Raw genomic sequence first — 25,495 nt, 5'->3', positions numbered from 1 at the left:
TTTAATTTGTTTAATTTTGACTTAATATATAATTTTATAAAAAATAAAGAAGACTTTTAAATTATATGTTTATAAATTAAAAATACATAAAATATACCAAAATGTCTTACGAGTACAATTTAAAATATGTCACGTAAAAAAATGAAATTTAATATTCCCTCCATTTAAAAAGAATCCTTTTCTTTTTTGACAACACGTTAATTTCAGTTTTCTGCATGACATATTTAAGATTATAAGATCAAAAGACATTTTGATATGTTTGACATAACGTTAAATTTAGGATGATATAATTAATTTTTTTAATTAAATTTTGTGTCAAATTAAACTAGATTGTTTTTTTTAAACGAAGGAAGTAATGTATAATTTCTCCTCATTGAGCTTATTGTGGCATCAAATCATAACGGGGAGATATTGGTGAAGTGGTTTTATGTTTTATTTTCTTCTGGCCGATGAGTGTGAATTCAACACTTAACAGTGGAGTATGCACCATTACAAAAGAGTCAAATGTCAACTTATTCCTTCTCACACCCCAAAAAGTTTTTTGCTAACGTTTTGTTATAAATTTTAAAATATTTTTATAGATCAACGTTGTATTAAAATTTTGAAAAGTGTTCTGCAATAGTTTTTTAAACCGCATTTTAAATTTTAAATAATATGAAATATGATTTATAATAATATATTCTAAAAATTATGAAAAATATTCAACTGTAGCAAACAAATATACTTCTTAATTCTAAATTATGCATATCTTTCATTGAGGATATTCGTTAACACTTAACATTATAACAGATCATAACCCTATAAATAAAAAGTTTGTAGAAAATCGTCATTTTTATAATGAGCTAGATAATATATTATCCTCAAATTATAATATAATAAAAACTACTAATAACACAATTACTAATGATTACAATTCGTATAATTACACATAGCTATTAAGATCTATATAGGTATTAAAATCAATAATAACGGACTCGCAAGATCGGTGTTGACAAAATGTTTGAAGCGAGACTGAAATAATTCAAATATTTGAAGAGAGGGAGAAATGCATAAATGCCCTTGTTAAGAGGTGCAAGAGGTTAGCGGTAATAAGTTTGATAAGAGGTAAAGGTAGATTGAAAAAGGATTAGATAGAGCTAATTAGAAATAACATAATACGTCTTCAACTCACTGAAAACAATGATCCTAAACAGGAGGGTATGAACATTAAGAATTACCGTAGACCAGTGTTCTAGTTTGGAACCCTTATTAGTTATTTTTACCTTAGGAATGTAACTATTATGTCAGAATTTTCTTATATTTCAATTTTATCGCCTATGTTATTTCTTTTACTTTGTTTCTTTATACTCTTAAACACTCACTGTGGTTAGTAAAATAAGTTTGATAATTGACATAAGAACTACTACCAAATAATGAAGAAGGAAAAAAAAAAAACTAATGTAATACGGTTTCTAATAGTACCATATATATATGTTCCCTCTCTTTGACTTTCGTTTCATAGTTTAAGCATTTTAATGTAGATTACGATATTGTTTCCAAATCCCTGTAAATAGTTGTAAAGCCATTTATTATCTCCCATTGTTTGAGGAAATGATTCAATATAATAATTATTTATTATTTTTGTTTTTACTTATCTAATCATAATACATTCACTTTATATCAAGAAAAAAATAATTTTTTTCATGATTTTTTCCTTCGCATTAATTAATTATTTTTTAAATTATTTCCCAATACTTACATCTAAGCATCAGTTAATATGCATATTATAATAAAATATTTGTATTAATTATAAAAAATTTAAAGACAAAATAGAACATTAAAAAGAACATTACTCTCTTTTCCCAATTTATATGATTTACTTTTTCTTTTTAGTATGTCTTAAAAAAATTAAACATTCATATATTAAGTATTAATTTAACTTTGAAATGTTCATTTCACCCTTAATGGAATATGATTTATTACCATACAAATATTATGATTTATTTTAGACTTCAATTTTTTTTTATCAATTCAAACTAACTTATGATTTATCTGAAGTGAAAATGGCAGTGGGGAGGTGGTTCATATCCAATAGTTATAAGAATGTGAACCATAATTTACCCAAAAATGAAACGTCGTAAAAGAGATAAATACATAAGATAACTCGATGCTCGATCATCTCTGCCTTTTTAGCGTTATGTATTTTGTTTTATCACCTAATAAAGTCATTCGTTAAAATTATAATCGAGATGAAAGTGAGTTTTGAGATATTAATAATTAATTGAGTGATCAAATAAGAAATCAATTTTAAAAAAAAGTTCAAGCCAGATTTCTAAATGTAGTACTATCACTTCAACCATGTGATATTATGTGGAACTCACCTTCTAAATATTTCTGGCTTCTGGCTTGAATTTTTTTTTTAAAAAAAATGTTGATTTCTTATTTAATAACTCAACTAATAATTAATATCTCAAAAATCATTTTCTTTCATCATTAGAATTATAACAAATCCTTTTTTAAGTCCTTTATTTAGGGAATTCTCTATAAGTAATGCCATGTTTGGTAATTGAATAAAATATAAGTTATTTATGTATAAAATTAATACGATACTTGATTTGCAAATTTAAAAACTTGCATAACTAATTAATAAATTAATTATGAGCTATTTTTGTATCATCTTACACAAGACAAAATGTGAAATAACTAAGGGTATTTTAAAAACTACAATAAATGGCCAGAAAATTTGGCAAGAAATTTTAAAAAACTATAATATTTTCTTATTTTAAAATAAACTGATATTTTTTCCATTTTTTAGTATTAAATTTAAAAGGGTAAAAATGTTTAAAAAGATAAATTAACATAGTTAAAATATCATTTTGGCCAAATTTTGTGGCCAAAATGATTTTTCCAATAACTAATACTATTTCCGCCGCATATTAGTTGATCAACTTTTATTTTGCACGATGCTTAAGAAATCATAAATAAGAAGATAAATTTACTAATTCACCTCTTAAAAAACTTCTTGGAATTTACAAACTAATATGAACACTTTCAAAAATAATTAATTATAAGGATAACATTAAAAAAAAATTAATGCTTTTTTTTTGTTTAAGTAATATTGAACAATTATTTTTAATATAATAATCAATTAATATGAGACGAAAAAAATATATAAAAATTAAATCATTATGCATATATAAAATAATACTATATAAATTTACTCGTAACTAATCGCGATATTACTTATTTCTCCATCACTATAACTAGAAATTACAACATTGGGAAGGGGAAATAGTAGGTAGGGAGAAAAAGCACCAATAAAGTATCGACACGGAGACGGAGGGAAGAGTAAAAGGTCACTGTTTAAGGTTGTTGTTCATGTCCAATAGATATTACGATGTGCTGAAACATTAATCTACACAAAAAGCTAAGTATCTGAAAAGTACAAATTCAGTATTTTCTCCGTCCTATAATAGTCTTTCTGACTTTACATATTTTTTAATAAGCTATAAATAGAAAAATAATTTTATAATATTTTAAAAGATATAATATTATAAAAATAACTATAATTAATGATAAGAATAAATTAAAAATTACAATGTAAAATTATCTATTAATTTAATAAAGTAGATAAGTATTATTGAATATCTCTATATAATAAGGTGGATAACTGTTATTAAACGAGAGGGGTATTATAGACTTACTAGCTAACTCGTAAATCTGTTACTATAAAAGTAGGGTGCACTACTTCAAAAATATAGACTTGTATTTTATTGACCTAAAATTGCATGTACTGATGGTGTAAAATTTATTTAACAAACTATCATGTACTACTGTATATTATTAGATTGAGTGTGGAATACATTTTAGGGTATGAAGGACGAGTTGACTCTATTAAAAATAAAGGTATTGTTATTTTTATTGTTGCATTATATATGATATAGTTTGATTTAACATAGTGTTTAAGAAAAAAAAGAATGATTTAAAATAAATGATAAATTATTACTAAGAGTAAAATGAAAATTTTAAAGTTAAAATATTACTAAATATAAATTATTTTAAAAGGGAATTTTAAAGTAATATGTCCGATAAATAATTCAAAAATGTATAGATTTACTCCTTTTTCTTGTCGTTGTGGTTGTATTAGATCACTTCTCTCCAACTCTTTGTACGACATTTCTCTCAAACTCGTTAATGCACATCTCATCAGCATTCAATTAATGTTGAAAGGAAAAAGATAAAAAATGCCATAAACTATATGAAAGGAACGAAAATGCTCTCAGTTTATAGTTTGACTCAAAATATCTTTACCGTTAATATTTTGGTTCAAAAATGTCCTTAAACTATGCGAAAAGAACAAAAATGCTCTCCGTTTGTAGTTTGGCCCAAAAATGCCCTTGTCGTCAATATTTTGGTCCAAAAATGCCCTTATTGTTATTTAATGGGTCATAATGCTCATTTTCCAAATAAATATTTTATTATTTTCTTTTTAACACATTCCTTTTCTTATAATGTTTTTTAAATTAGCAAATGTTTATCTTACTTCAATTCAGAAAAAAATAAAAAATGAAAATATTTCTTATTTTATTATCATTATTTTTTATTGTTATATAAATATAAATTAATGATGAATATACTATGATCTTATATAGATAACATATATTATCTATTGAAAGGGTATATGAAGTTATTCTATTTTAATTGATAAATGGAGATTAAGAAGAAAAACAAATTCCTACATTTTTATTTGTTAAAGTGATTTTAGAAGAAAAAAAACAAGAAAGAATAGTGTTCTTTAATAATATTTTAATTAGGAAGAAGATGTGTTTAAAAAGAAAAAAAAAATATTCGAAAAAGGACATTTTTGACTCATTTTGTAACTATAGGGGCATTTCTGAACCAAATTATTAACTGCAAATACAGTTTTGAACCAAAATATTGACGATAAAGACACTTCTCCCAATTATTGGAGCACTTAGTTCTCTCCAATTTTTGGTGATGACTTCTAATTAACATTTAATTGTTGGGTCACTTTTTCTCCAACTGTATTTTTTTTTGATGCACTTATCATTGATCTACAATTGTTGAATCACTCATCTTCAACTTTCAATCGTTGTTTGCTCCTTTTTCTCTAAGAGTTCTAACTCTTGGAGAAAAAATTCTTTCTCCTCTGCATTATTTATTTATACTTTTTTAAACTTGTACTATTTTTTATACCATCCTCTCATAATGATTATTTTTCATGCATATATTATTAACCTAATGTTTATCGTTATAATCATTGGCTAGGGGAACCGCACACCTTGATTGTTGCCGCCCGATGACAAAGATAACTATTTCGCTATTAATATTGTAGAGGTTCTGATATCAATTTAAAGAAACATATTTATCAACTCAAATAATCCTCCACTACTTCTAACACTAAAAAATTGCTAGCAATGCCTCTATTTAATTATAGTAGCATTGCAAAACCTAATTTAGCTTGAACTAGAGAATATATATTCCTAGTGAATTATTTAAACAAAAAATCCTATATTAATATATGAATTAAATAAATACCCAAATCAATTTTGACTTTAAATTATTCTATCGACATGTAGAATGTGCTAAGTCAAATTAGCTTTGAGGAACAATTGCGTTAGTTCGTAACAAATCGATTTTCATGATAGTTTTTACTTCAACATAAAAACTACATTTTAGAAAAGAACGATGTACTATGATACTCTCCGTTACTTTGCTCTATGGTTTGATAGTTATATGTGCTAAGTTCAGTGCGAACAAAGTTTGGAGTTATTGAGTCGCTTCTAATATTAAAATATATAAAATAACTGATTTGGACAATTAAAAATAGCGCTTTATTAGCTTTTAGACGAAATGATCACACACGTCAACATAGTTTAAAACAAGTAGAGATCCTGAGATTGAATTTAACTGACACGCAAATCAAAAGAATATCTTCAACAACTACCACAGATATATTTTTTTTCTATTTTAACTTTTGGGTTTTTAAGTGGGGGTGGGGGTGTAAATGGAAAGGTACCAAAGATAGAGAAAGTCCCAGGGTTTCCATATTTCCAACTCTCTCTTTCTTTCATTTATTTTAATTTGTACCCTCTTTTGTTATCCAAAAGTAGCTGAGCTTGTAACCAATAATCCCCCCTTTTTATTTTTATAATCTCTGGAAAAAATTGAAGAAAGATTTCAAAATGGGAAGAGGAAGAGTTGAGCTTAAGAGAATAGAAAACAAAATAAATAGGCAAGTCACTTTTGCTAAGAGAAGAAATGGACTTCTCAAAAAAGCATATGAACTATCTGTTCTTTGTGATGCTGAAGTTGCCCTTATCATCTTCTCTAATAGGGGTAAACTCTATGAATTTTGCAGCACTTCAAGGTATTTTATTTTATTTTATTTTATTAACAACAAAGATGTTTTTAATGTTTTTTTTTAAAACCTAAAGTCATTCATTACCAAAACCCTTTACTAAGTACTTTCATTAAATTTAAAATCAATTTTAATGCAAGATCTGAGTTGTCTTTATATGAATTGAATTATATATGTACCGTATTTTAACTATATTCATATAAGATCTTTTTTTTTCTGTCTCTTTATATAATATATTTTAAGATTAGATTTTGAAAGATCTACTAATTAATATTTGTTTTTTTCGAACTTTTGTGTATTTGGAATTATTTTTTTTGATTATTTTTTGTTTTAATTGTTTTAAAAGTCCAGAATGTTCTTGATTATTTTTTTAGGAAAAAGATTCCCCGTATATAGAGTTGTTTTTTGATCTGTAGATTGATTTTTTAATGAGTCCCGATAGATTTTCGTTCAATTTTTCAATGAAACTATCGAGGGTTAATGATCAGATGATTACTCGATTAAGAGTTATTATTTGTAAAAAAATAATTATATTTCTTCTTAATTTTTATATTTATGAGATGAGTTAGTTTAGTGATTATATGAAAAATCGTCTCAGATTATTGAGAATTAAAACTCAAAAATTCTGAAAACCTTACTATCAATTTTACACATTACAATATTTTTACTGTTAAGATTTGATTTGCAGACAAGGTGTCATGTTTGACAGTGGCAAAAAAAACTGTTATTTTTGTTCTTTGATTCCCAAGACGGATGAGCAAAGGCTGCTTATTATGTTGGTTTCCAATAAGCAGCCAAAATTTAAAATCTTTTTGTAAAGATTAGAAAAATTAATAAAAATTATTTCCACCAGATCATTGTCAAAATTTGTGACCCAGAGTTCATATAAATTGGTAATTTTTACTTCTCGATACAACAACAATAAATTCAGTGTAATCTTATAAGTAGTACATAGAACGGTGATGTATACATAGTCTTACTCTTATTTTTTGATGATAGAAAGATTGTTTCTTATAAATCCTGACTCAAGTGTGTTAAGTAAAGTATATTTTGATTAAAAAGAATTACATTTTCACTTATATGTGTTGAATTAATAATATATTTTGTAAGCCAATAAATCTAAATAACATGAGTTAATCCAGACCCTTAATTATGCACCTTCATTATCAATTTTTTCAATCCTCTCCCAAGAACAAATGCTTCTCTATTTTGTGCACGAGTCAATTAATTCTTCCTTTTCAATAATGAAATATGGGATTTTTGTTTAGCACTGATTTTTCTGTTAGTTAATTGATACTCATTGAAAAAACCTCTTTTTTTTATGGTAATTAGTATAGTCTTCATTACATTTAAAATGACCTACCATAGAACTTAGGAGTTTTTCTTCATAATAATGACAACTTCTGGTTTTGCAGCATTGCACTGCAAAGTGTTCCCAAAAATAAAAATAAAAACTACATATTTAATTGTTATAGAGCCACATGAAATTAATAGATGTTTACCAACCAGGATTGTGGTAGAGTGATAAGTATTACTTCCTCCTTAACAAGAGGTCTCGGATTCAAGTCTCCTTTGGTAAAAACTTACCTTTGTTAGAAAATGTTTTACCTCTCAATGTGAATTTTTTCACCGTAAATTCTAATTTAGCCAGGCTTCAATATGAATATCAGACACTAATAGAAAAAACCAAAAAAATCAAAATAATAGATGTTTCATTTTGTTATTGCAGCATGGTGAAAACAATTGAAAAGTACCAACGTTGCAGCTATGCTACTTTGGAAGCCAACCAATCAGTTACTGAAACTCAGGTACTGCTTTACATTTCAATTTATTTGCCTTTTTTTTTTAATCAGTTTCAATAAGAATGCATCTTTTTTATTTTTTGGCAACTCCTTACTTATAAGTTATAATTTCCACGTAGTATATTTAAAGTCACAAGATTAAGAACATGTTACATATTTTAGTTTTAAAATACTACATTTAAAAATCTTCTTTAATTTCTTAAATATCCTTGTCAAATCAAAATCAAACAAATAAATTATAATCTTTGATTTGTTCATCTTCTCTCTGATAATTTCATTCGATCAGTTCCATCTAACTGAAGGAGGAGTTTAGACAAGATTCCTAACCTATATATTTACCAAAAATATAAATTACATGGAAGAGGACATAAATCTTAGCCTCAATAACATTGTGAAGGTCGATAAAATCAACCTTTAAAGACATTTGAGTCAACTAAAAAGAGTATTCTGGTGAGTATCACCACATAAAGACTTTTTAAGGGGAATATCTCCTTAGTAGAATATTTCATACCAAATACCTTACTCTAAGACCTTTAATTAAGGTGAGAGAATCCTATGAACTCGACGCCTTAAGTCAATGCCAGACAAACATATTTATCGTATTATAATCCTTGATATTTGTTAGTTATTGATTTATGATTTTTATTAAAATGACCTCTCCTTAATTTGTCATCATTTTTCATTTTGATATTTCAACAGACCTTTTAAAACAATTATTTTCCTTATAGAATAACTACCACGAATATCTGAGGCTAAAAGCTAGAGTTGAGCTCCTCCAACGATCTCAGAGGTAAGTTTTGTTCACTATCCATGTCTTAAATTAGTGAGTATCATATTTTATTTTTCGAAAATCAAATTCAATATTTTGAAATATAGTTTGATGTATTACTAACTTAAATACATTATCTAATATGGTCCGTAGGTATACCCATTGATTTAATTTGGTATTTTTTTTTATGAAAATTACACAGAAACTTTCTTGGTGAAGATTTGGGGACATTAAACACGAAGGACCTTGAGCAGCTTGAGAATCAATTAGAGTCTTCCTTAAAGCAAATCAGGTCAAGGAAGGTAAATTATTTAATCTAATTATATGGAAAAGCACCCCCACTTTCAACCTTAAGTGACTCTGATTCATTTTAAATCCTTTAAAAATTACCTTGATTGCTAGCTCAATAGGTTGTCTAATTGATCCCACATTATTTTAATAACAAAAATTTACAATACCTTTCTTTTTATTTGAGTTTGAGGTATAAATTAAATAGTATCCCCTTAGTTTCACACTATCACATCATTTCAAAGATTTTTTTACAAGTAATACTCTTAAAATGTAAAATTCGAAATCTTAATAATAAGATATATTAAAGGCTACCATTGATCCTTGCAAATTGCAATTATGGGTAGATTGCGAATTAAACTATCTTGTCTTTGCTTACAACATTTATTTGGTTTATAAACTAATAATACATAAATCCTAACTTATAATTGTTTATGGAGGTTAATAAATAACATAGGTCTTATATTAAGAAAACTTAACAAGCGGGTTGAATTGGATATGAGCGAGTCAAAAACAAACTTAAACAAAAATATATATATAATATTCGATTTGTCTATATTTAATATAGAAAAAACTGAGTTAATCAACATATAATATGAATATCTATATTATCCACTAAAAATAGGTCGGATTATATGATTACTTTTTTTAGTCGTTTTGCCAATCGTATCCTACAACATTGTTTTTAATTTGCAGACACAATTCATGCTGGATCAGCTTGCAGATCTTCAACAAAAGGTACTCATTATAAAATTCTACAAATTTCCAATGGTTAATAAAGGGAATAATTATGCGCGAGAAATTGATCTATTTGAAATTTACTATGAATTTTAATTTTCAGGAGCAAATGCTGGCAGAATCTAATAGATTACTCCGTAGAAAGGTAAAACCCTTTATGGTCGTGTGTAATAACTAACTTGTCTTATTTTTAAAATTATAAATCTCATAATTTAAGATACTTAGGTAACTTAATAACATAAAAAAGTTTTTATACTGACGATATATATTATTGGTGTTGTGTTTATTTTTTTAGCTAGAAGAAAGTGCAGCTGGATTTCCACTTCGATTGTGTTGGGAAGATGGAGCTGAACATCAAGCTATGCATCAACAAAATCGTCTTCCTAACACAGAGGGTTTCTTTCAGCCTCTTGGATTGCATTCTTCTTCTCCACATTTTGGGTAATTACTTATTATTATTAAAAATAATTTCGCTATTTTTACTTTTATTTCGATTAATAGATCAATATGCACCAAGGTATGGTCTAAATATAAATTAAAAAGTCGAAAATGATCTTAAAGCCCTGATAAAATTATTTGGTACATGTATATACTAATGTAAGGTACTATATATCTTAATTGATTAATGGATGGACAGTATCACCCAATTGACACGAGTTGATTCAATAACAAATGTTATAAATAAAAAAATGAAAATATAATGTCCAAATTGGCTAATTAGGGACCTGCACTCTCATTAATTCATATTAAAAATTAGGTTTCTACTAGAAAACATGGAATTGGATACGAAATTCCTAGATAATTTGTTGCTAAATAGCTCTTAGCTATTTGAATTTTTATTTAATCTGTAGCTAATACATAGCTAAATGAGAATAACATGAAAATTTTGTTGTTTAGCAACAAAATTTTGTCCGTCTCTAAATTGTTATTATCTTGTAAGTGATCTTCAAGGGCATCTCCCCAATCCATTCTTCCCGGTGCCTCTCTCAATCAAATCCATAACTTTAGTCAAAACAAATCCTATTTTGACTTTTATCTTCTCCATTACTATGTTCTCATACGCAGGAATACTTGTAGCAAATTCTATTTGTTTTTCGCCGCTTGGGTTGTGGTAGTGACAATTCTCATGTTATTATTATGACATTTGATTGTTTTTCTGTTTATCCTTTTCTAGGTATAATCCTGTTAATACGGATGAGGTGAATGCAGCAGCAACTGCACACAACATGAATGGATTTATTCATGGATGGATGCTTTAATCTAATAATTTGAAGAAGCTGATCCATGTTTGGTTCAACCAATATACAGTAATAATGTATTGCATGTATTATCCTTTTTGTTTTGTTGCAAATTATATTTAGTTCAAGGATTATCGCGGCGATCGATTAATCGAGGACAATAAATGTAATGTATGCATAAGTTGCTACTTTAACATTTGAACCCTCCTGACTATGCATTTCTGATTGTATCACAATATGTAATTAATTGGAATTGTTGTATTTTTGTATCATTGAATCATATGTTTATCTTGTACTATATATCAATGTTGCAACTCCATGAATATTTCGAATGTGCATATCTATAATACATTACAGGATTCAATTGAGTGATGTACGTTGTGAATTATGATTGATCTAATTTTTGTCGAAGAGAAGCAAATAAAAGGTTTTCATAAATCGAGTGAATTTGGCCCTAGTTGTGGCTTTTTGTTAATTGTGGACACTTTGGGATTTGACGTCAACAACAAGGCTTCAAACAATGGTTAGGACGTCGTTTCAATTTATGTAATACTGTTTAATTAGATATTTAATTTTTTAGTAATAATGAAAAACTTTTGAAACTTATATCTGGTCTAAAACAAATATTTGGGCTTATTTGGTATGCGGAATTGTACACTAACAATCCCGAGAGTAAATATATAATTATTTTTGATTGATGAGATCATGTATAATAATCACATGAGATATGTACTAACATAGTGGAATTAGTTATCACACCTACCATATAGAAAGCATGATAGCTAATTTCATCCCAATCCTTGAGATATTATTGTTTATCTCATCCTTCTTATCAAACGAGTCCTAGATATTTGTATGTCTACAAATTATATTAAAACAAAAAAAATGTATCAAGTTATTTTAAATAACTTAATATAAAAGAGTATCAACTAAATAGAAACGGAATAAGAAAGATGGATAAGTTAATGTCATGGACAAATTAACAAAGTGTAAAGATAACCACTATTTTATCCCCAGTACTTTAAATAGGTAAAGAATAATTCAAACGAGATTATGACGTTGGAATCTAATTCATTTGCAATCTAGGCATCAATATAATGGAGACAAGATATGCACTTACTTATCGACGCAACATTTGCGTTTAGAATATGTATGATTTAAAGTATATATCGTTCAAATATAAGTAATCTGTCCAAATATTACGTCTATAAGCAATGTAAGCTTGCAATGAAAACATCTTAAAAATTTCATAATTAAGGAGTAAAGGAATTCCCTCCTAATTAACGCAAAGCAAATATCAGATTAGAGTGATAATTAAGTACCTGTCTTTATTTAAGTGCTACTAGCAAAATACTAATTAAAAAAAAATGTTTGAAACTTGGCTTCCAATTGGTTCATGATTGCCAACCACACAATTAATATCACAAATAGTTTCTGTTATGTCTGCTCAAAAAATAGTATTGACATATATAAGAAGAATTCACAAATTCTTCGAAAAAATAAAAAAATTCTTCTTAACTCCTTTTTTTGCCAAGGCATCAATTACTTGGTTTTGCTTCTGATACACGTGTGTTTACTTGTTTGGGCTTTGCAAGGCCTATAACCTCACCTACTCCAACTAAATTTCACTTTTTTTCAACATCCTTTAGACATGAGATAAGATTCTTATTTCATCTTCTTCATCATCGTATCGAAATACGTATTAAATAACAATAATAACGTACTCATAAAAAACTTGATTGAAAAACTATTTTTAGAAAATGATTAGAAATAAATATATATATAAGAGTAAAAAGCTTAATGAAAATATTGAAAGAAAGAAAAAGAAAAATGCTAATAGTATAAATATTGAAGAAGAAGATGTATAAAATAAATTTAATGGATAAAAAATTATAAGGTTTTTGATATTTTATAAATTCAAATAAAACTCAATTTTTTATTTTTTTCATGATCAAATGATGATTTTCAGTAAAAAAAAAATTAGATGAAAAAGTAAAAAAATCTCATAACAAAAAGGGATATTTAGTTATGAGCAACTTTCACATATAACAAACACAAAATTCATATTTGTATGCTATAGCAAAGTTTGCATAATTGCGCTCCATAGCAAACATAAATATGTATATTTCGCTAAACATATACAAAAGAAAGCAGTTGTATAATTTACTTTGATATACATATACAAAAAGATCAATTGTATAAAGTGAGAGAGGCGAGTGAGCGAGCGAGATCTGGGAGAGTAGCGAGCGATATCTGAGAGAGGGGAGAGAGGAAAATGAAAATATATGTATATATACAATTTTCACACACTTTATACATTTGCGTTTTTGTATAAAGTGAGAGAGGCGAGTGAGAGAGCGAGATCTGGGAGAGTGGCGCGCGAGATCTGGGAGAGGGGAACGAAAATATATGTATATATACAATTTTCTCTCGCTTTATACAAACACAAACGCACTTTATACACTTGCGTTTGTATAAAAAACGAGAGAGGCGAGGGAGAGAACGAGAGTGGCGAACGAGATTCACCAGGAGAGAGGTGAAATAGCAACAGTTTGCTATGAGGTACAATTAAATCAAACTATATTTATAGCATTTAATTTGAATTAATAATTTGCTATTACATACAATTTTCCCTTTAGTTATAGCTACCAAGTTTAGACATCCTTTAAATGCCTCTCATTCTTACTTGATTCGGCCAAGCAAAAGAATTTGTCAAAATTTATGATTACCTAAAAGAGATAAGGGCCCATTAGTGCAACTTGCATATAAATCCAATTTCTATTGGGCCCAGCCCACGTGAAACCCCTCTAAATGAATACTGTTACTACTAGGTAGTCGGGTAAGTCGAGGGTCTTTTTGAAACTGTTTTTTTTATTTATTTCTATAAGATAGTGACGAAGGTTATGTATACTTTATTCTTTCGCAAATTCTATTTACTGAAATTTCACTTGATACTATTGTTATGTTCTTCTTTTATAATTCTGCTTTATATATATTTAGTTATATTATGTTTATGATTTTAGATGATGGATCAAATATGTTAACTGATGCTTTATATATATATATATTTATTTATTTTTAATTTAATTTAATTTTTTTTTTATTTTTTACTATATGTTGTGTGGTAAAATAAGTCGTTTCCCATTTGAGTGGAGACATTATTATTGAGTTGTTTACATTATTATTGTTCTTTTCCTATTTTTCTTGTTTCCCTTTTGGTGTATTTGGTGGTTATTATAATCATGACTTATTTTGACTTTAATATCATAACACAAACAAGGCAAGTAATATCCAAATAATGTTGATATTAAATAGGAGTAACATTTATGTTACCACTTTTGATGTGTCAGAATTTAATTACTCTATTTTCTTTGATCCAATTGGTGTAATGTTAAGTGCAGGGATTTGTACAATAATATAGCAAATTATATATAAGTGTACAATATATATTTTATAATTTTACATAATATTATGTATCAAGTTTAAATATTGTTTTTTTTTTTTTTTTTGCATACATTGTATATCAAGTTGTGTTTTGGGCTTAAAAAATGTAATGTAAATTTTGGATTATATTTTGAAATATAAGTTAGATAGGTAATTATGCTTTTATGAAAATTTTCATTTAATTATGAGAGAATATTAAGTTAGTAATATAAATAATTTGAGCATCTATTGTTAATATCTTTTTATTCCGAGACAAGTTTTTCTTAATTCCAACTTTGATTTTTTTTTATTTTTTTGTCAATGATTCGACCTCAAATTTTAAAATTAGAGGTAAAAATAGTTACCATATGAGTCGAGACGACTACAGGGATGTTTGGATTCTATTTTGGTGAAATAAGAGACGTGAATTATTGTAATATTAGCTGCCTATTTTGTCATCGAAGTCTATCTGAGAAAAAGACAAATATTATAAATTCATGTCTTGTTTTGACTTTTTGATGTCTGTAATCACACTTTAACAATTTCAGACCAATTCCAAATTCAGCCTATTATTTCTGCTTTTTAATTTATTTATATTACCTTTGTTTAAATCTCGAGAAAATCGATAAATATAATCTCGAGTAATTTAAATAAGTGTAGCAATTTTGAGGGAACAACTAAATTTGATTTGATTATAATTAGGACACCAAAATTTACGCTTACAAATCATATACTTATTTCATTAAAATATTTGTATGTTTCATTTTACTTGATTTTTATAATAAAAATAAATAATTTTATTTTACTTGTCCATTTAGCAAATTAAGACAGTTTTATTGCTTTTTTCTATACTACTCTTAATATTAAATAATAGTAATTAAATTTAGAATTTGAAAACATTATTAATAAGATTAATTTGATAAATATATCTCTAATTAAAACTTTATTAAAAAATAAGTACAAAGGTCAAATAATATGAAACGCAAAAATTCTATTTAAAATTCGAGTTCAATATTTTCATTTGGTATTTCAAGAAAATATGTTATGAAGCCAGCGCATGGGGGCCCTTAATATTAAGCAGAAACTATACAACTTTCCATCTTTTGTTCTGGCCTACTTGCCCTTGCCATACTTGGTTGCAATTCCAACTTGTTATTTAAACTACTATTCATTTCACAATATTGAAATTCTTATAATAATTAGGAGTGGTATAGTAAAATTATCATATATTTGTTATTTTTTAAGAAGTGTGTCACATTAAATATAGATAAGTACATGTGAATGTAATAGTGATGGGTGAACTAGCCGATGCCCAATAGGAATTTAATTTGATCTCTTCTATATACATAATAAATAATTTTACCATTCATATATAGTGCTCATTTTTCGTCAATCCGGACCCCCTAAGCCCAAGTTGTCTACTACTCTATTAATTATGTTAGGTTCTTGAGAAGCAAAAATTACATGAGTTTTCCCTATGAGGCTATGAAGCATACGCAATGTCAATGGTGTCTTTTAGCTTTTAGGCCATTGTGATTGACTAGTGAAGTGGTAAGGAAAATATTGTGACGATCCACCACGTTATCATGTTACATAAAGTGTCATATGGTACAAAGTTACGTTGTTCATGTGGAGGATTTACATAGAAAAAAGACTAGTCTTTGTGGATGATTCTGGAGAAATATGGAAATTTTTCATGAGATTGTAGAATTGCATAAAAGGTCCCTAAAATATTCTAGGTATGTAGAAATTTCTAAAAAAAGGACATATGCAGAAATTATTATTTTCACTTTAGCCATTAGATGGGTAGTATAAATAAAGGAGCATCCATAATAATTTTATCAAGTAAAAATCAAAGTTCTGATCTACAATACAATTATTTCTAGCAATTCTCATGTGTTCTCTCTATCATTCTCTAAGCGATTTCTAAAATATTAGATTAATTTTGGCATAGCAAAATCGTGAGTAGGACCGACTCAACAAGATTGAGGGCCTAAAGCGAAACTTATGAGAGAGGTCCTAATATATTTTTTTCATCATATATACTTTATTTAAATCTACTTTTCTACCTTTTTTAGATGCGAAGTCATTAATTACTGATTTATGATCAATTTATTTTAATAATTCTTTTTTAATTGATTATATAGCTAATCCATTCAATCTCTCTTGAGACATTGCTGACCTTAAATAAGATTTAATCAATTTTAGTTTCGAAAAACTTATTTTGATTGAGGCAACGATTACATGAACTGTTAATATTATTCTACAAGCACTATGTGTATTTGGAAAATGATCAAGTCTTTTATTTGATTGAGTATTTTCATTAGATCATTATCTTCTACTTGTATTATTTCTCTTAACACTTTTTATTCAAAAAATAAATCTAAATCATCAATATCAGAATAACTACTATGTGTTAAATAAAGTTCAAGGTTAAGACAATGTTTTTTTAAAATTCTCATTAATTAATGATTTCAATTTTTACTACTAAATAAGAAATCAATTGTTTTTTTTTTCTTCTACCATTGCATTAAGGTGTATGTGTAATTTTCTTAGAAAACTATATGGTAAAGTGTTAGCAGTGAGAAAATTATGATTGAAAAGTAAGTTTTTCAAAATAAAATAGGCATATGATATTTCAACTTTATAGTCGATTGGTGAAAGATGTGAAACATAAGAATAGGGATGGGAAGGTGTACAAATATTCTCTCTCAAGAAAAAGTAGACATAAGAAAAGCCATTCCTGGTTGAGTTTTTGCTAAAAACAAACAAAAAATTCCATCATTACGCCTACGTGAAATTGAAATCCATTAACAAAAATTAAGTTACAATATAAATTGTACTATGTTCTTTCATTATTATCATTGGATTTTAACATGTGCTGCCATATTAGTCAAAAAGAAGTGATTTTCTAGTTGTTTATAATTATTCATTATATATTACATATAAAAGCTATGAGATACGTAATCATTTTCTTTTGTTCAAATATAAAGGAACAAAAGATCTTATTTCCATTATCTAGTTACCTAAATTTTTTAAAATTATTTTTCGGATGATACTAGTGTTCGGATTAATTTTCATACATTTTGACTAATTTTATAAAATATTTATCACCCTCCTTTAACAATATGTATCAGACAATTCTATCCACCAACACTAATACATAAAAAGAATCATTTAATATTTTGATTACACTTAATATTTTTATCTCTCTTAAAATTTGAACATGAGACCTCATCCCTGTCACCTATTTAAATCAAGATATCAATTAATATTTATCTAAAGAATTTATTTAATTTCTTCTATTAAATAATTTGCTTTATACTTAGATAAGAAGTAAACATCTTTTTTCTAGAAATCTCCGATGGAGGGGATTAATTAGACATTGACCCTTTTCAGTTTATTAATGGAGCAGAGTTCAAAAGTCTTTGATCATCCCACCCTTCGCCACCCTCGAACCTCCACTCCCCATATCGTCCCATTTTCATATTTTTTTGTTAGCATATTTTTATATATTAAATTTCTAGAAAATTTCCATCTTTTTATCATTTATAAAATATAAATAGATTCCTTCATATTATCTCCGTCCACTTTTAACTGTCATAATTTCATTTTTTAGAGTCAAACGATAATAACTCTGACTAACATTTTACGATGTATTTTCAATATGCAAAAAAATGAAATTTCTAGTGCTTTTCTTATAATTTTTGAATATTTAAATATTTATTTAAAATATATATTGAATTAATGTAATCTAATATAACTTTAAAAAATAATTAAATTAATTTTAAAAAAAGTAGAACATGACAATTAAAACATACATATATGCGACGAGTATATGAAACGGAGAGAGGGAGTATAGTACGGAGTATTAATTATAACGACTGAAGATTATTCTGAACCAATAAAAACTCGACAACACTTTTGACTAAACAACTCCGGTATTTATCAAAACCTCTCCTTCTACCTGGGGAGATCCTTCCACTTCCCAATAATAACGATACAGTTTTTTTTCTTTTTCTCATTTGCCAAACAAAGAAATACTAAACATTTTCATTACCAAAAATATACAGAAGAAAGAAGAAGAAGAAGAAGAAATTAATATGGGTAGAGGAAGAGTAGAGTTGAAGAGAATTGAGAACAAAATCAATCGTCAAGTAACTTTTTCAAAGAGGCGATCTGGTTTGCTGAAAAAAGCTCATGAGATCTCTGTGCTTTGCGATGCTGAAGTTGGACTCATTGTTTTTTCAACTAAAGGAAAACTATTTGAGTATTCCACCGACTCTTGGTACGTATCCTCTAATTCTAATTATATATGTAGTTATTTATTTCTCAATTTTTTCCTGCACCACTATATTTTGACTTTTTTCCTATCATCTTTTTTTTTTTTTTTTTTTTCCAATTATCTTCTAGTTTTTGTGTGCTGAAGTAGATTTAAATAACCTCAATAATATTGCATACAATTATACAAAACTTATTTAAGTTGATTTTTCGAGGGTTTAATTTTGATAGAATTAACAACGTGTCTTTTTCTACCTCGTTTTGTTTTTGAATTTGATCTTAAAAAATCTAGTGTACAGATCTATTTGAGAATGGATACAAGGATTTTTTTTTTGTTAATTAAATCGGAACAGATCTATTTGAATAATACAAGAAATAATTAAAGCTTACATCTTAAACAGTACTAATTATGGAACTGAATAGAAAATGGAGATACGTATGTAGAACTGGAATGAGGTCATTTCACTAATTACATAAAGCAACTATTGTTATATATAATTAATTATAATACGATAATAATTAACATAATCTTTCTCTTTTAAGTATATTAACAACCCCAGTACTGTGTGATGCTGTCGACCCAGCTATTTTCATGTCGATTTCTTTAAAAAAAGCTTTCTTGTGGGCATATCTCGTGAAATTAGTTGAGTTGGTAAAACGTACTAATTGCAGAACGTACTCATGATCCACGTCAATGGTTCAGCCTTTCAATGTTATACTCAATGGTTGTTTAGTGTATTTTCTGGGTACAAGGGTGAACCCAACTAGGGCATGCACTAAATGATACTTTAACAAGTTAAATTTAGTACTGGAGAGTATTTATATATAGTACAAGTGGTAAGTAAGAGGTTTTAGTTTAGAATTATGAAATATTCAGCTTTTTATGATGGAGGTAGTTAAAAGTTTACTTATGCCAAAAAGAACTCTGCATTATTGTTATTATTATTTGGTTAAAAGGGAAATTTTATAATATATATTTAATATGCATCCATACAAAGCCGGTGGGCCGGAATATTACTAGTATCCAATATACTATGTCGCCTTTCATTTCCAACAAAAAATGATCCATCCTTGTCCGCTTCTAGAGTCTTCAAAACAAAAATTGGTGGATCCTTTCATTCCACAAAAGCTTGATTCTGATTTAATTGAGTCCCTTATTCCTTTGCTAGCAAGTCCGCCACCTGTTCCTTTCGACTATGGTTGATCTATGGGCTCCCTCCCCATCTGCCAGAGGCAACTCCTCACGATCCGATTTCTCAAGTCATGATGACATCTACTATACCTTACCAGTAGGTAAGCCAATCCATAATCTAGAACATCAAGTAATGAGTGTAAGGGCAGAAACTAGCGAAAACAATAATCTAAACAAAGACAACAAGGTGGAAGCAACCCAAAATAAATATATACAGAAATCCCTCCCAGAACCTGGAAGTCACTAGTACAGAGCTATCTAATAAAGAGTACAAGTCCCAAAGGTGGACCACAACAAAGCGTGTCTCAAAGGCAACAAGACTAGCTAAAACAAAAGAAGGAGACAGGAAAAATCCAAAACGCCAAGTGCTCTCCCTCGTCTCCGAACCACAGCTGCAAAAGAAGGTTGAAGCTAATCACCACTGATAACTGGTATTGGGACCTGCATCACGAAATAGATGCAAAAATGTTATAAAAATGTAGGTGAAAATACAAATTGTACATGCAGTTGAAAAGTAGAATAAAAGAACTAAGGATAATGAACAAATATTTCTTCAAGCTTGAGCTTTGCTCTCTTTAAGAAAATTCAGGCCACTATTGAAGAATCTTTCTTCAGAATATAATAGTCGACAACATCATATGACTCGAACAAACCTTAGACAAGTTATTAATTTCAAAGCTCAATCAAAAGAACACATTACTTCAACAAAATAATATTCATCTTTTGTAGAGAATGATGAATTGGAGACTATATTTCTTTCTCTTTTCTCAAATTGTATTTTCTTTTTCACTACACCAACTTTCACTTTTTCAAACACAGTGCAAATACTTTCCTACACCTCTCATACTTTCTTTTCCCTTTTTAAACAATTAAGAAGTCTCTCTTTTCTTTTTCCTTTTTGGCAAGGACCCCTACTTGTTCATCAATCACCAACAAAATAGTACATAAGAGAGAGGGATATAAAGCCTAACTTCTTGTCAACATGCTCATCCCTTCTCAATTGTGAAGATAATCAATGTAGTGCTAGCACTACAAGAAAAGTGTGAATTACATGGGAATTTTTCTGGGAATTAGTATGAAAATCCGTAGGAAACTTATTTTCCTGCAAATTTTCATACTAATCCTCAGAAAAATTCTCATGTAATTCACACTTTTCTTGTAGTGTAGCTATACATGGATACATCTTGACTAAAAAAATTTGCTCAACATTTTCAATATTTGAGCATATTTCATAACAATTCTAAAAAATGCAATATTGGAAATGGTTGAATTATATAAGTAATGTAATAGTATAACGTATTTAACATGATCTTTGATATTATATATATTAAAAAATAAGGATATCATCTGGCTTTTCATATTTCCCAGCAAATAACTAAGGGAAGACATTGCATCATTACTTCTTAAATCTTGTTGGTAGTTCTGTGCAACAATCATTGCATCATATTTTGTCTAATACAAGGCTCTGTAGTGACTCCGCAAGCATGTGCATGCTAAACCTTACAACAAATAAAGGATTTTGCGTCAATTATTTAGAAACATTATCGTTATATTATATTTAGTGTCAATAATAAAAATGAGTATTTCTAACCAACACTTAATATAAATATCTTTAAAATTTTTAGCGATTTTGAATGTAATGACAATAACTCAAATACCACTAACAGGAAAATATATTGCCACTAAATGTCTTTTTTTGTTGTTATTATATATAAAAGTATGTCTATATATTTCTTGTTATGTCATTGTCACTGAAAAATTGGTTTTAAACTTTTCTCATAAGGTTAATTCCAAGCACTTTTCGTAGTAAACAAATCTGTCTGGTTAATTGTTCAAATAAAGAGATCTTTCTCATTATTAGAGATCTCAATATTAATCATAGTTTGCGCAATCTGTCTATTTATAGGTGTTAGAATTCTTTCGTAGATTAATTAGCAAGGTAGTGAGATAATAATATTGTAAAACATGAGTTGATGGTTATATTATTTATGTTTGAGTAAGTTGTTAGTGGTAAAAATCGTGATTACACGAGTCACACCAAGTAATGAACACTATCTCATTAATTTATACACATCAAAATAATGTATATTATAATTTTAATAGTAAAAATGCACTTGTTCCAACATGAAGCAAGGCTTTATATTTATCAATAATTTATAACAAGTATTAGAAGATACAAGTTCAATAGCTATTCATGTTGTTAAAGCTCGTTGCTCAAGTTCGTGGATTTTGGGGGATAGGGAAATTTAAATGGCAAGCAAGTTTTATATAAGGATCTCAACATTAATTTAGGATCTCAATTTAGATGTATCACTATTTTATTTGACCATGATATTGTTCTTAGAAACCAACGAGGGTTGTGGTGGAGTGGTAAGTACTCCTTCATCCTTAACCAAGAGGTCTCGGGTTCGAGCTCCTTCGGTACGGAGTCATCTTTGTTAGGGAGCACTTTACCCGTGGGATTTTCCGGCGCAAATTCGGATTAGTCGGGTTCCAATGTGAGTACCGGATACCGAGTGGGAAACCAAAAAAAAGATATTGTTCTTGTAGTTATATAACTCATCGGACTCTTTAAAAATATCGATGGATATGTGTTTGTTTCTCCAAAAGTAGTGCATTTTTGGAGGATCCGATACAGATCCTATAACAATTTTGAAGAGTCCAAGCAACTTAGACCGAGTGAAACAAATGATGTTACATCTTTTTTTTTTCTTTGGGTGGAGATATAGATCATAAAAGGGGTCTCCTCATAACACTTCTATTTTAAATAATTAAATGTTTCAAAAATATTGAAGTAGCAAAATTTTATTATCTTTCAAAAAATAATAATAATCAACTTTAGACATATCATGTTGTAATTTGAGGGTGATTATATACTAATACAAGTTGATTTTTTTTAATGGAAGTGTAAATATAAAACTTTAATTTTAACAAAATTAAACAATCTTAACTTTTAACAAAATTAAACAAATTTTAGGGTGAAGAGGTTCTCATGAGAACCTTTTATTTAGCGGACTATCCAATTCGACCCATATGGGTTGGATTGATGACTATCTAGAAATGGATTAACATATGGATATTATTCATATTATCCACCAAAAAATGGATATTCAAATGGCTTATATAGATATTCATATTATCAAATATTCATCTGAAATGCTTGTTTAGGTAAGAAGGGTGAAAAATAAAATAAAATTCGTATGTTTGTTATTTTCATGAATTTTTGTTCCAGGAGTTTAAACTTATTTTGGCTTTTAGTTTGTGTCTCACATGACTATTTCTTAATTTAGCTGTTAGCTAATACATTTCTATCCATTTAAAATATGGACGAATTTAATATTTTATTCATTTTATTTTGCTGATCCAACCCATCCAAATTGCCATTCCTAGTGATAAGTGCATATATATTAAGGAGAATCATGTCTGAATGGATAATATATAGTTGTGGCTCGATAAAGGAATATATGAATAATAACATTACATTGCTGGAGTCTGAAATAAGAACAATCCGTCGGTCGTTGAAAAATCACGTTGTATATATATGTGTCAAATTCTAAATTTAAATGATATATATTTAAAGTTTGACACCCTTAACAAAAGTAATGCATTTTGCACAGTAATAATGGTGTCCATTTGAATGAAGGAATTTCAAGATCGAACCCGAAATAGAACAATATTTTTTTACACACCATTATTGTTGAATGCCCCTTAATTAAATTTTTTGTTTGTTAATCATTAAAACTCACATAGCTCAACATAATTTATATCATCCTATTTTTTAAAACTAGCCCGTTAGATTACGCGTTGATATGTGCTAGCTTCTTGGTGCAACCTGATTATTGTACACGATGTTACTGTGATGCAATTTTAGATACAATAGGCCAAGAATATATATATATATATATATATATAGTTTTTCTTTGATTATTGTCGTTTCTCTTTGTCATGTTAGCATGGAAAGGATTCTTGAAAGGTATGAAAGGTACTCATATGCTGAAAGGCAGCTTAATGCTACTGATATTGAAACCCCGGTATGCCTGCCTACGTCTTTGTTAAATCTCATTTTAATTTATAAATATTAATAGATCTAGGACTAATTTTGGATTATTTTATTTTTAAATACTTTTTGCAGGGGAGCTGGACTTTGGAACATGCTAAGCTTAAGGCCAGACTTGAGGTTTTGCAAAGAAACCAAAAGTAGGTATTTTCCTACTCAATTAATATAAAAATGATCCCTCGTTCCTACTGACCGATCGACGTATATATATACAGGCATTATGCAGGAGAAGAGTTGGACACATTGAGTATGAAAGAGCTTCAGAATCTGGAACACCAGCTCGATTCTGCTCTTAAGCACATTCGATCAAGAAAGGTACAATCATGTACATGTGCAATTTCTTTAAGAAAACATTTTGAACTCAAGACCTTTTTTTCTTGTAGAACCAATTGATGCATGAATCCATTTCTGAGCTGCAAAAGAAGGTATGAAGCTTATCCTTAATTATATCATATAGAGCTTTTTCCTATCCATTCCATATATATAAACTTGCCTTGTACTTGTGTCAGAAGATTGTTCATATAATCTAGTAGATAATAACAATTTTTGTACAAGAAAAAGCAGGGAAAATTTTGTTGCTTCTAGCTACCTATAGCTTTATTTTTACATGACACAGGACAAGGCATTACAAGAACAAAATAACAATCTTTCAAAGCAGGTAATTAATAATTAATTTTCGTGTAAAATGTTTAGATTTCACTCAACAATTCGCGATGCTTTTAACAAGTTTGGAGATATTGGTTGAACAGGTGAAGGAAAGGGAGAAAGAGATGGCCCAACAGACTTCGTGGGAGCAACAGAGTCATGATCATCTCAATTCATCTTCGTTTGTTTTGCCACACCCCTTTAACAACCTTCACATGGGGTATTTTCTTTGTCCCCCATCCAATTTTATAAATATTACTTTCCGTTGTACTTTCATGTTATTCATACCCTTTATCATTAGCTATTTGATTTTACGCGAAAAAATTGCAGGGAAGCATACCCAACTGCAGGAGACAATGGAGAAGTTGAAGGATCATCGCGGCAGCAACAACAAAACAGTACTTCTGTGATGCCTCCATGGATGCTTCGCCATCTCAACGGTTGAATTAAAACTTATTTAAGTATAAACCAAGCAGACAATATTATGCTATGTTATGTTACCTATTAATCAGATATAGTATATGTACATATATTATATATATGTATGTTACATATTAGACAAACACAACTTTCATATCTAGTTAATTGTGTATTGTGTATATATAGCTGTTGTGTAACAATATCCAGAATATATTGTAGTAGTACTATATATCATCCTTGGATATTTTGTCTTAAACATTTTACCACTAGTAGTCTAGTAC

General features: G+C 28.1%; 2 protein-coding genes across 3 annotated transcripts; both read left to right on the top strand.

Moving 5' to 3' along the window:
• The first annotated feature begins 6,002 nt into the window (after positions 1 to 6,002).
• LOC125832692 (MADS-box protein EJ2) lies at positions 6,003 to 11,473 on the top strand. 2 transcript variants are annotated; one of them, XM_049511898.1, is made up of 8 exons: positions 6,003 to 6,370; positions 8,091 to 8,169; positions 8,892 to 8,953; positions 9,135 to 9,234; positions 9,917 to 9,958; positions 10,062 to 10,103; positions 10,258 to 10,399; positions 11,133 to 11,473. In XM_049511898.1, exons 1-8 carry the CDS (start codon positions 6,186 to 6,188, stop codon positions 11,159 to 11,161), a joined length of 681 nt encoding a protein of 226 aa, XP_049367855.1. In that variant the 5' UTR covers positions 6,003 to 6,185; the 3' UTR covers positions 11,162 to 11,473. The 2 variants fall into 2 exon arrangements, with proteins under 2 accessions (XP_049367855.1, XP_049367854.1); XM_049511897.1 differs by having other exon boundaries at positions 10,254 to 10,399.
• Positions 11,474 to 18,555: 7,082 nt separating this feature from the next.
• Positions 18,556 to 25,484, top strand: LOC125832691 (agamous-like MADS-box protein AGL8 homolog). The gene is made up of 8 exons (XM_049511896.1): positions 18,556 to 18,907; positions 24,045 to 24,123; positions 24,225 to 24,289; positions 24,365 to 24,464; positions 24,533 to 24,574; positions 24,766 to 24,807; positions 24,899 to 25,014; positions 25,125 to 25,484. Exons 1-8 carry the CDS (start codon positions 18,723 to 18,725, stop codon positions 25,237 to 25,239), a joined length of 744 nt encoding a protein of 247 aa, XP_049367853.1. The 5' UTR covers positions 18,556 to 18,722; the 3' UTR covers positions 25,240 to 25,484.
• The last annotated feature ends 11 nt before the right edge of the window (positions 25,485 to 25,495 follow it).

Source organism: Solanum verrucosum, unplaced genomic scaffold (genome assembly GCF_900185275.1).
Source record: "Solanum verrucosum unplaced genomic scaffold, falcon-dt-bn FXZP01000009.1, whole genome shotgun sequence".
Taxonomy (NCBI): domain Eukaryota; kingdom Viridiplantae; phylum Streptophyta; class Magnoliopsida; order Solanales; family Solanaceae; genus Solanum; species Solanum verrucosum.
This window is presented reverse-complemented; position numbering and strand designations above follow the sequence as displayed.

Excerpts from the sequence above, each read along its gene's own strand:
- LOC125832692 (XM_049511897.1), top strand. The coding sequence starts at position 6,186 with ATGGGAAGAGGAAGAGTTGAGCTTAAGAGAATAGAAAACAAAATAAAT. Across the intron at positions 8,170-8,891 it reads AATCAGTTACTGAAACTCAG|AATAACTACCACGAATATCT; the intron begins GTACTGCTTTAC and ends TTTTCCTTATAG. Across the intron at positions 9,235-9,916 it reads AGCAAATCAGGTCAAGGAAG|ACACAATTCATGCTGGATCA; the intron begins GTAAATTATTTA and ends TTTAATTTGCAG.
- LOC125832691 (XM_049511896.1), top strand. The coding sequence starts at position 18,723 with ATGGGTAGAGGAAGAGTAGAGTTGAAGAGAATTGAGAACAAAATCAAT. Across the intron at positions 24,124-24,224 it reads CTACTGATATTGAAACCCCG|GGGAGCTGGACTTTGGAACA; the intron begins GTATGCCTGCCT and ends TACTTTTTGCAG. Across the intron at positions 25,015-25,124 it reads TTTAACAACCTTCACATGGG|GGAAGCATACCCAACTGCAG; the intron begins GTATTTTCTTTG and ends AAAAAATTGCAG.